General features: G+C 37.4%; 1 protein-coding gene across 4 annotated transcripts in view; it reads right to left on the reverse strand.

Annotated features, from left to right (window-relative positions):
* naalad2 (N-acetylated alpha-linked acidic dipeptidase 2) overlaps positions 1-12,463 on the reverse strand; it is a 147,505-nt gene that overhangs the window by 50,081 nt on the left and 84,961 nt on the right. For all 4 annotated transcript variants that reach the window (XM_069890861.1, XM_069890860.1, XM_069890858.1 and 1 more), the window contains 4 exons: positions 11,510-11,605; positions 9,425-9,510; positions 7,474-7,593; positions 6,657-6,739 (listed from right to left, as the gene is read on the reverse strand). In XM_069890861.1, coding sequence (XP_069746962.1) covers positions 6,657-6,739; positions 7,474-7,593; positions 9,425-9,510; positions 11,510-11,605 — 385 coding nt within the window. The remainder of the gene's footprint in view (positions 1-6,656; positions 6,740-7,473; positions 7,594-9,424; positions 9,511-11,509; positions 11,606-12,463) is intronic.

A 12,463-nucleotide genomic window follows, 5' to 3' on the forward strand; every position in this document is an offset into this window, starting at 1 on the left:
AAGAGGAAATGGCTGGCTAATGTTTCTCCTGAAATAAGGGATACAACAAGAACTCTGTGGTGACCTGGAAGAGGTTATCATTTGGAAAACCCACGATGGGGCAAGTTTCTTCAGCAAGACACTGAAGTGACTGATTGTAGGAAATCAGCTTGCGTGTGTCCAACGAGCAACAAATATCTCTCTGAAAGTAACAAGAGCCTTCCTGAGCAGTAACCATTTAACTTTAAGCACCAGAGCCTGGTGAAAATTCATAGACGTTGAATTCTGTGCACACTATAAGAGATGCCTGATACTGGTGAACTTGGAGGAGTGAGAAGTGAGATTGGACTGTGAATCAAAGAACTTTCCTCAACATATACACATTATACATGTAATGATAATGCTCATGGTTGCAAAGCAACTAGCAATGCCTTACTGTTTGATTAGACTTGGCTGCCAGAGGGGGCTGACACTCAGAATGCAGAACTGCAATGGAGACTTGCAGCCTGATGTCATGTCTCATGTGCTGTACATAAATTTAAAGAACCTTTTCCTTCATCCATGTGTTGTCTTAAGATCTCACACATATGAATACAAGATGAAACAACATAAATGTGCACTTAGAATTAGAAGAGCATTAAGTTAATAGCAATAAATTAAAGTTTGATCCTGTTTTTATGTTTAAAGAAAATTAAAAGCAACTTTTGTTGAAGTAACCATTTGTCTTGGTGAATTTCTGTTGCTGCTGGGTTTTGGGGTCCTCTGGGCACGTAAGAGTTGTTAAAGTTTATCCCACTCTCTTCACCTCCCCAACCTTCATACCTATCATTGTCAGAAGGTGTGAGAATTTAAAAAGCAACATCATTAGGAGTCTCAGGGTAAACGAGGAAGAACATAAGATTAATCTATTTGCAGATGATGTGTTGATATATCTGACAGATCCAACAATTTAATTGGTAACATTGCACTCTAAACTGGAAGATTATGGGAAGACCTTGGGATACAAGATAAATAGTGGGGAAAAAAGTGAAATTATGCTACTTATGGGAGGGGATTATAGTCAATATCAAAGAAATACTCAATTTAATTGGATGCAAAATGGGATAAAATATCTAAGGATTGGAATAGATAATAATTTACATAATTTATACAAGTTAAATAATCTCCCCTTGCTTAGGAAAATTAAAGATTTAAACAGATGGATGACTGTGCCAATAATATTAGTGGGCAGAGTTAATTGTATAAAAATGAATGTGATGAAAGAATTACTTTTTTTTTTCAAACTCTGCCTATATCATTGCCTCAGAGATTTCTTCAAGATTTAAATAAATGTAAGAAAGTTTCTTTGAATGGTAAAATGGCTGGGGTCTCCACTGAAAAATTAATATGCAATTAAGCTCTGGGAGGATTATGGCTCCTAGACATTAAAAAAAATATATTATTGGGCAGCCCTGATGAAGTTTGAAAAATTGGGGAGAGGATAGTGGGGAATTTTACATATAAATAGGATATTAAATTGATATCTAGAGTAAAAGACACACCCTATTAAAAGATGAAATTACTGTTGATAAAACAACAGATTGGATTTTAGGTGGGGTTATCACCAAAAACACAACTGGCTCAAAATTAGTTAATATAGGTACACAATTCTTTATCTGGAACCGAGTGTTCCGAATTTTGGATTTTTCTGGATTTCAGAACAAAAGCCAGCTGCCCCAGATTAAAGCCCACCCGAATTGTGCTGCCATATCCACCCCCTTCCAGTTGTGCTGGCGTCTCTCTCCCCCCCGCCCAAGTTGTGCTGCCGTATCTCTCCATCCCCCGCTCACCCAAGTTGCGCTGCTGTCTCTTTCTTTCCCCCCCCCCCCCCTGCCCACCCATCCTAGTCGCACTGCTGTCTTGCTCTGTGCTGTACCAGGAAAAAATGCCGGTTTTGGAGCTTTCTGGATTTTAGATGTCCGGATAAAGGATTGTGTACCCGTACCATTAATAATGGATAATAGGATCCTGGACACCTGCACAAAAAAGGATCAGGTATATCGAGGATTGTTATGAGCAGGGGCAGTTTATATAATTTGACCAGTTAAAAATTGAATATGGTCTGTTAAAAAATTCTTTTTTTTTCTGCTATCTTTAATTAAAATCTTATTTAAGGGATAAATTATGTCCACTAATGACTAGTGACATGGAGACTCTAATTCGAAAGGGGAACGTAAAGAAATTTATTTCAGCAATGTATTTCTTACTTCAAGCAGAAACCCCTAAACAGGAGCTACATTATTCCAGATAAAGACGGGAATCAGACTTGGCTGTAATAATTGGTGAACAAAGCTGGTCCGATTTATGAAGAGACAGTATGACAAATACAATAAATGTAAGATATAGACTGATGCAATATAATTTTTTAAAAAAATCAGTTATATCTTACACCACAAAAATTAAATAAATTTAAATCAGAAACATGTGATCAATATTTTAGGTGCAGCTCAAAGATAGGAACCTCTCTACATTCAACCTGGCCATGATTCGAAGTGAGACCCTTCTGGGTAGATTTAGGAAATTTCTTAGAACAAATTACAGGAATTCAATTTCCACAAAGCCCAGAATTGTTTTTACTGGGAAATAAAGCAGACGTAAAACCTACAATGAAGCTGTCCAGATTCCAAACACAATTTGTAAATATCACATTGGCAGTGGCTAGGAAATGTCTATGGTTACCTGGAAGTCTGATTCCCATCTCGGAATGAAATGTTGGAACACAGAAATGCATAGTTATGTTCCCCTTGAGAAAATAACTTATAAACTGAGGAAAAAATATGACCTATTTTTAAAAATCTGGCAACCATATTTGCAGCTTATAGATGAAACTCTAACTAAGTTATACCCCCCTCACTTCCAAACCCTTCATCCGCACTTCTCTCATAGATCTGGGAAATCTCTAATATTAAGACCTGCAGGGTCAGATGTGAACTTCTAACAAAACTTTCTCTTTCTTCTCTACTTACTATTTTCTTTCTTTTTTTTCTTTTTCCAATCTAGTTTTTCCTTTTTACTGTTTTTTTTTCTTTTGGATGGAGGGGGAGAGGGGATATATGATTAATTGAGCAATATGAATCTTTGATGGTTACTGAATAATTTTATTCTTTTTATCATGTTTGACTTTAGAAACTATAAATAAAATGTTCTAAAAACACTATTAGAGTCGAGAGCAACTTCTTTCCCTCTGCTATAAATGGACCTCTTATTTGCAAAAGGTGATCTCTTGATCTCACAAACCCCAACTCAACTTGGATCTTGCACTCTTTTCTTTTTAATATATTTTTATTAGTTTGGAAGAGAGAAATATTATATGTTACATATTGAACATACAATAGTTGCACAGCTTAATACAATAAAAAAAACAGAATATGAATCGCAAATAATTTATACATTGTCTTGTATACAATGTTTGAATATAATAAGAATTCCTTAAGGAAAACTTCAGCTTGTATTCTATGATTGAAATATATTTATGGTGAATTGTTTAATTAAAGTAATCACTTCTAATTATAAAGAGAAAGAAGAAAAAAGGGAAAATAAAAAACAAAAAAAAAAGAAAAAAAAGAGAGAACCCCTCCCAATGCTAATCCTACCCCTCCATTAATCATGGCCACCAACAAATAGTATGTGAAGTCTTGGCTTCCGGAAAATGAGAAGGGAGCTCCATGAGAACCCCTGTCTATATATTCAAACTATGGTAATAGTCCATAAATGGGCCCTATATCTTGACAAATTCAATCATGGTCCCTTTAGTGTTATATCTAATTTTCTCCAAACTCAAGCAAGACATAATGTCCTGTATCCATTGCATATGACTTGGTGGTAAACTATCTTCCCATTTCACCAAAATGAAGTAAAACCGACAATGCTTTTTTGAATTAAATTCAAGGAAATAGTTTCCTGTTGAGAATAACCAAACAAGGGCAAGGTTCCACTTTGATCCTAATAATCTCTGATAGAGTTTAGAAAAATTGTTCCTCAAAATCTTTTCATTTTGGACAATCCCAAAACATGTGAATCAGAGATGTCTCATAAATTTTACATTTAATCCATGGTGGAGCAACATCAGATTAAAAACAAGATAGAATACATTTGCCCAAAACTAAACTATGTATCACTTTAAATTGTAATAAACAGTGCCATGCACAAAATGAGATATTGTTAATCAAGTCAAGCGTAATATCCCAGTCTTCATCTGGAATTGATATATTCAAATCTCTTTCCAATTCATTCTTAATTCTCCTCTCTGAACATATTCTTAAATCCTTCAGGTTATTATAAATGGTTGCTATAAATCCACTATGATAAAACTTTATATCAAAAAGTAAATCAAGAATATTGGTTTTAGGAATTTGAGGAAAATTAGGAAGTTCGGACTGAGCAAAATGCCTGATTGTAATTCTCTAAAAAAAAAGCCTCTTAGGAAGATTAAATTTAACTGTTAATTGTTCAAATGAAGCGAATTTACCTCAAATATACAAATCCCTAAAACTTTTTATACCCAATCCGACCCACTCATTAAAACCTACATCCAACATAGTAGGTTGGCACTCTTTTAACTACATTTTTTTTCCCTGTACAGTAAATCTTGAATAACATAATTTCATTGAATGTCATTTCATTATAACGTTGATGACACCCGATTGTTCCTCGCAGGTCACATGGAGAGTCCTGCATTGAAAAAGCCTAGCCTAGTTTTCCCTCACTCTGCTCTTTTGCTACTGCCTCAAGACCATCACAGAAAGCCAGGCTGCAGGCCATGTCTGTGAGTATGTGCCCTTTTGTGAGTTCCCCTGTGCATAAATTAAGACCACTCTTTGTTGATAACACATGCCCAACCTTGATTCTCATTGAACCTATTCTGAACATAGGTGTGCCACTGCTATCAGGGTTCAAGGAGGTTCGACTGAACCCATGCAGTTACGTGCTGCTTTTGCACAATAGTAACTAATTTAACTTTTCCCTCTAACCATCACATGCATGCAGACTCCCTGTTTTGAGTGTGCCCCAGGGTGCACCCTTACTGAGAGGTGGACAGGTGGAGCACAACACTGCACCCAATTTGTTATTGTTTGGGTTTGAACCAAATGCTGGTAGGTGCAGCCTCTTACAATTTTTGCTTTTCAAACATTTATTCCATGATTTATCCTTGTTACAATGAACATTAAACGTGCATGGTGCATCCCTGCTGACTGTAGCCACAAAAAAAGAGAAAAAGTGTTACATTAGAAACAAAATTTGAAGTGTTAAGGGAATTTGACAATAGACAGCAAGCTGTGGACAATGGAAGAGCCCCAGTCTGTAACCAATAACTGTACGAACAATTCGCATTAATACTCAAAGGATTAGAGCTAGTGCTCAAAGTGTAACACCTTTAGCTGCTGCAAAATTTACTTGGCGCAGAGCAGCAAAACAGAAAATATGGAAAGGCTTGAATGTCTAGATGGAAGATTTACATCAGTATAACTCTCCCTGTTTGACAAATGCACGGCAACAAACCTTAAACATTTTTTAAATAAACCCCAGCTCATCAAGAAGTTTGAGCAGTCATGGCACGAGCATCACCAGAACCCTCAACACAACCTATCACTCCACCCCAACCTCAGACAACACCAGGTCCCTCAGGAATTTCCTTCAACACTCCCACCTTCGTCGACCAAGCTGCTTCTCTGTCCTTCAGTGATGATGATTACTGTGGGGTCTCCGTAGCTTCCCTCCCCATACCAGCCACCACTACTACGACTGCTGTTACTCACTGATTCACTAAAATTGATTAAATGATTTTTATTTGCCTTGATTAATTTTTCTTATATGTCTGCCTAGAACACATTTATTTCAATTTTTAATATTAGAAATGTTTTGGGTCATTATTTAGAAGTTTGGTGAGGTTTTCATGACCAGAAATAAACTATAGGAACTTAACTCTTGTTTTTATCATTGAACCTTTATTTAACATCGTTTCACTTAAAGTAGCACTTTACAAGAATACAGTGTTAAGTGAGGACATGCTGTACTATTCAGTTTGTAATTTTTTTTGTCTGGATAGCACACACAAAGTTTTTCACTGTATCTCAGTGCATGACAATAAGCAGTTCAATTCAATTCCTTTCATTCAATTGTGCTTAAACGAACCAAATAACATTACAAAACTGATACTAAAACATTAGCATGTCAATGCAGATGTTTCAAAAGGCCAAAACAAACTGCATATGTTCGAAATATAAAAACAAATAAGTCTGGAATTCTTTAACCAATCAGGCACATCTCTGACAAGATAAAAAGTTTCATCAAAAAATGCAGGACATGTAGTACTTTGTCTCACATAAAAGAAGGGCTGTAATTGAAATAAATTCAAATTTGTCTATCGATCTGAAATTGTGCGCGTGTGCATGCATATTTATATATATATATATATATATATATATATATATGTAAATGTTTTTATGTCCAATTTAATTGACTGCAAACACAGGCAGATAAAGATTAAAGTGTCCTTCAACCTCTGACTCAATATTTTCCAATCAAATTCACATTTGCCACCAATTTTGCAGTGTTGGAATGAAGTGTCACAAAAGTAATATTAAAGGAAAATGCCAATATAGCACAAATTGTAGTTAAAACAGCTTCAAACCACTTACCTCCACCCACTCAGTGGATCCCAATAAACCATATTCTTCTGCATCCCAACTAGCAAATATTATGGTTCTTCTTGGTTTCCAACCTATATGGATGCCAGAAAATGCAATATAAATAGTGTTTGAAGCCATATTTTGCTGACAATTCTTATCTACAAGCATTGGTTGTGATTAAATCATTATGGTAGAGAACTATAATGTTCGAGACCACCATCTGAACCTCTTTTCCCAATTATTGGAAAAGGGGGCAGTGCTAACTTCAGAAAAAAATGTTGCTTTCCTTTTTATGTTAAAAGAATATTTATACAATGCTGGCTTAGTTCCTTTTATAAACATAAAAATAAGAGCTATTCATTGTGAAATATATTACTGCAAAAAAAAAACCTACATCGCAGCTGACATGGACAACATAGAGGGTGAAGTGACATTAGCAGCAGATTCTCATTACTCTTGCAACTATCCGAGTTTCCTTTATTTAATAGTTCCATGCAAGAACAAAATGAATAAATATAAATCGAGCATTTCCCAATTTAGCATGCAACAAACTTTTCATTTGTAATGGAATATGATCAAGCACTGCCTTATTTTGACTCTTCCAAAGGAAAAAGAGTTTAATTTTTGGGATCTCTGCTCTCACTTGGCAACATTGTGAATTCGAGATTGCCAAGTGGTTGATGCATCTGAGCCAGGTTGCTTCAGATATTCTAATCATTGGAGCAGATCTTAAATTGGGCAAATCTTTTGAAGCAATGCCCAGACCTTGAAATGAACCTTTCCTCTTCTCCTGAATACCCATTCCACATTCAGATTTTTTTTTTACCTTCACTCATGAGCTTTGTAAAACTCCTCACAGCTTCATGCATAACAGCAGTTCCAGTTGTTGGATCGATGCCACCAAAGGCCCATGCATCACGATGTCCTCCCAGTATGACGTACCTATCTGCCAGAGCAAATTAAGACAGTTTATTCTTCTACATGTAGAGTCTAACCTTTACACAGCATTTGAAAACACAGGGTGTGCTTTTTATGTATTCATATATTGAATTTGTGGCGGCTCATCACAAGGCAGGCGAACTGGCCTCGCTTGTAAGCCACGCGGTGGGGTAGCCGGCCAAAGTGGCACCATTGGGGGTTTCCCTTCCTTCCAAGTCAAGGCTCAGAAACCCGCACTTGGGGACCACGTGACACCCGGATGATGTCAGCACCCTCCAGCGTGGTTCTCAGCTAGGTCTGGGCTGGGAGTATAAGTGCAGCCCAGCAGCCTGCAATAAACCAGGCTGCTCACTGAGCTCAACCCATCTGGTTGCGTGTGTTATTGCAGGAGCAGTGTAGCTGCCATTACAAATTGTTCATTACCACATGTAGTGAAATACAATGATAATCTTACTTTTGCCTGATCTCTAGGCAAGTCGACTCATACTTAAGTACAGCAGGTACAATAATAAAACTAAGGTGTAGGCTGTAGTGTTACTACAAGTCAGACTGCACATTATAGTTTTACAAAAATGTAGAAAAAAGTACAGGTAAAACAGTGCAAGAGCATTATCTTTTGCCAATTAGAGGTTCATTTAAGAGTCTGATGACAGCAGGAAAGAAACTGTTCTCGAATCTGAATTTGGGTATCTGCAAAAATTGGTAAGAGATGTCAGGGTCATGTCAAGTGTTTTCAGGTTTCTGAGAAAGAGTAAATGGTGTGCTTTCTTGGTCATATCACTGATGTGGTTGGAGCAGAACAGGTTCTTTACTCCGAAGAACAATGCTATTCATCATCACCATTGACCAGCTCCTTCATTTTGTTGACATTGAGTGAGAGGTTTTTTAGTTTGGTAGCATGCCACCGGACTCTTTACCTCCTTCCTATTCTCTGTCTATCTTGTTTACGATCCAGCCTACAATGCAAACTTGTAGATGGAGTTAGAGCAGCATTTGGCTACACAGTCAAGAGTGTCTGTAAGGGGCTGAGTACAACCTTGCAGGGAACCAATGTTAAAGATTATTATGGAAGAAATGCTGTCACTATTCTTGCTGTTCACAGGTCAGAAAGTTGAGGATGAATTTACAGAGAGATTTGCTGATACTGCTGTTCCAGAGTTTGGGATGAGGTTTTTTTGGGATTATGATGTTGAAGGCAGAGTTGTAGACAATAAAAAAGAATGTGATTTTGGTGTTATTCAAGTGTTCCAGAGCAGAGTGCAGGGTCAGAGTGGTGGCAGCTGTTGTGGACCTGTTGCGACGATAGGCAAATTGCACTGATTAAGGCTGTTAATGTGTGCCATGACAACCTCTCGAACCATTTCATAGCACCCTGTCTCGCTTTTCTTTAGCACTGAGAGAAGAACAAACTTCTTAAAGCAGATGAGAACTTCAGCTTGTAGAAGAGAGGGGTTAATACTTCTGCCAGCTGGTTTGAGCAGGCTCAAAGAATGTGACCATGGCCTCAATCCAGACAAGTCACTTTTCACAGGTTCGCAGGCTGATCTGATGGTGGCCCTGGAACCAGGTGTTCACGAAGCTGTTGAAGCAGGTGATGTTGATTCACTCACCTACACTTCAAAGTAAGCAGAGAAAGTATCAGGGAGGAATGATTGTCAGGAAGAAATGTATTAGGGAATGGAACTTTTGTGTATATGTCTAATTAGATTTCTCAATATTCAGCCAAATTCCAATCAACAATTCTTTAACCACATTTATATATTAAAAGATGTCCAACACTACAAAACTATGCAAGTTAAAAAAAAGTTCAAATTATATTCAATTATTCAGAATCTCACCTGGTTCCAGAGCTCCCCGGATTTTGCCAATGACATTGTAAATTCGTCTGACCTCATTTCTTGTGTGAACATGCATTTGGACTTTACTAGAATTTAAAATAAATCTCTTAGCATTCTAGTTAAAATAAATGCTTATATTAACAACTCTCATTAATGCATAATGCACTTTTCACCACAGATAAAGATTTGGCAATGGGTAAACAATGGTTAGCAAGGATGAGTGAGGTTTCATCCTAGAAAGTTTATGGAGAGTGGAAGATTGAGTCTTAAGTGACCAGCAGTGCTGAAGTAGGATTAGAGATGGTGCGTCCTGCAGAGATTGAACCAGACGATTCAATGTGGTGAGGTGGCATTGCAAACTCAGCTTCGGGATCTAAAAACAATTTAGTCAATAAAACATCTGCCCCCCCCTCTCCCCTCTGAGATGGGGGGGGGGGGTGAAAGTAATTGCTACAGATATGCAAGTTTTAGCAGGTTCAGAAGACAATAGCTTGAGTTTATGTAATATTTATCAGGAAGTAAACACAGTTTATGTGTGACTGGACGTTAGATGTAGTTGCCCCTTAATTCTAGTATTCTAGAAAGCTAGGATAAGGAAGAATAAATAAGAAAATAAATTATTTGGTTAATGGCACACCCCATCAAAATTCAGTTACCACCAAGACCTTTTGTCATAACAGCCACACACCATATTTTCCAGGGTGAAATTAAGCTCATGTCCTCTTCACTGGGGGCTGTGCAACAAAGCAGAAGCCTTGGCAAAAGGATTTCATGCTGGGGCTGTGGAGAAGATAAATAATGAAGTCTGAAGGAGGAGTAAGAACAATTGGAAAACCTTTGCTGCATGTGAATGTGCGATGTGAAAGGAGATGGAAAGAGGTTAAAAAAAAAAATAGATGAAGAAATCACTTGCTGGGGTAATATTGGAGCCAGAGGGTGATTGCGGGGTAGGAGTTACCAAGGATGTGGGGAAGGAAATTAATGAGAAAACATTCCATTCCAGCACTTGGGGAGTAAAACCATATCATTTCGGGCACCCCAACACAACATGGTCCACATTTCCCAGTAATCCTCCAGAAGAGGTGCAGTACAGAAGATGACATTATCCCACGTAGCTCTGATGTGAACATTATATCAGGCTCACAAAGTTGATATGCATCAAGTATTTCAGGTGAATTGAAGCAATCTTGAATTGATCATTATCATATTTCAAGAAAAATTAATTTTTAATTGCATAATCATGAAAAGCCACAAAACAAATTTTGTGACATGTTGATGACAATAAATCTTAGTCTGAAATACAAAGCCTTGGTTTATGACTAATTCATGCCACCCACCAGGAGGTCCTGAAGTGGGGCCAGTTCGGCACTGCAATTATGTGCACTGCCACGGTCCCAATGTTGCCCATCTCTGAATCATTCCATCTCAACAGAGTAAACTCAGTCTTATCTAAGATCTTGCTGGCTTGTCCTAGTAATCTAACCAGGTATCATCAGAAAATATTTACAGCCTGTTCTTTTTATGCCATGGTATATTACATAATGCATTAAATTCATAACTATTAGTAAAACAAATTTATTTATTACAATAGTTAAAGCTCAACTGACTGAAGCATGGCATAAAAAAGTAACAAAATTATACAGTGTTTTTAAGCAACTGCCACCCCACTGAACTTCACATTACATTAGTACTCAAATGTCTCAGTGGGAACAGCTGAACTCTGTTTAAAGTGGTCCATATAAACGTGGGTGCTGCTGGATTGTTACCAGTTAATCTTAACACTACATTCATGGACTCCACTCCTGATTCAATACCATTCCAATTTAGCCATCACTGCTAGAATGAAATTAGAGTTTCTTGCAATCCTTGTTTTACATTACAGAAGTACAAATTGCTCATTGAATGTGGTGTTTTCACTACACAGCGTTTGAGATTATTAACAGTGTTATGAGATTTGAGTTCCTCAATGCAGCAGTAATTATAATATATTGAGTTAGGAGAGGGAAAGATAAAATGTCATCACAATCATGTAAAAATTTGAGATTCTGCAGTCCACCCCTTTATCTACTATGTATATTGACTCACTAGGAAGAGTAATTGTCCTTGAAACCGGGTCCAATATTGTAAGAAACATTTAGTTGTCCTTTCCATTCAGCGGGAGCTGAAATTCCTCCCATGTGTCTGTTGAATAGAGTGAGCAAAGAAATTAAAAGATAATGACAAATGAAAGAACAGTTTGTTAATGAAAAACAAATCCATTGCCAGAACTCGGAGCCTTTTTGGCGCTGAAGGTTATTCAGCTCATTCAGAAACTTTTAGTTTGTCTCGCCATCCATTCTCCTATATCCTTCCAGTACTTTCTCTTTCAAATATTTAGTTAATTCACTTGGAAATTCCGATGAAATCCAATTCCATGCCCAATCAGGGTATAGTTTTTAAATCCTAATTATTGGTTCCACAGAAAGTTCTGCCAACCGCATTAACCAGTCATAGAATACAGTATCTCTTATTTCCTCTAACATAAACCTTGCATAAATGTAAACACTTCTATCAAATGCCCTCACAGAATTCTCTATTCCAAGAAACAATCCCAGTTTCTGCAAAGGACTGAATCTCACATTTCAGTTAAGTCTCATCTATGCTCTCTCTAAAACTTACACATTCTCCTTGTGAAACGGAACAATCTCCCAAGAGCCCATTCTACTAGGCCCAGGACAGGAGAAGAGCTTATTAAGGGCAGAGGTCAGTAAGAGATGGAAAGGGCACTCAAGGACCCCTCAGCCAAAAACTCAGATCTTGCCATTACTGCCCTTGATTCCATCCTTCAGCACAGAATCTGGACCAGCCTCACTGCCAACACAGGTCAGCAAGAGATTGAACAATTTAAAGTAATAAGATGCCTATATCTAAAGTTCAAAAACTTCCTGGTGAGAGTGCTGGCACAAAGTTGCAGTCTCTTCACCCCTCCTGCAAAGAGAACAATTTGCCAGAGGTCCTGAGAAATGCCAAAAACACGATAATTTTCAAGATGTCAAATCC

The sequence above is a fragment of the Narcine bancroftii genome, chromosome 7, assembly GCF_036971445.1.
Source record: "Narcine bancroftii isolate sNarBan1 chromosome 7, sNarBan1.hap1, whole genome shotgun sequence".
Classification (NCBI taxonomy): domain Eukaryota; kingdom Metazoa; phylum Chordata; class Chondrichthyes; order Torpediniformes; family Narcinidae; genus Narcine; species Narcine bancroftii.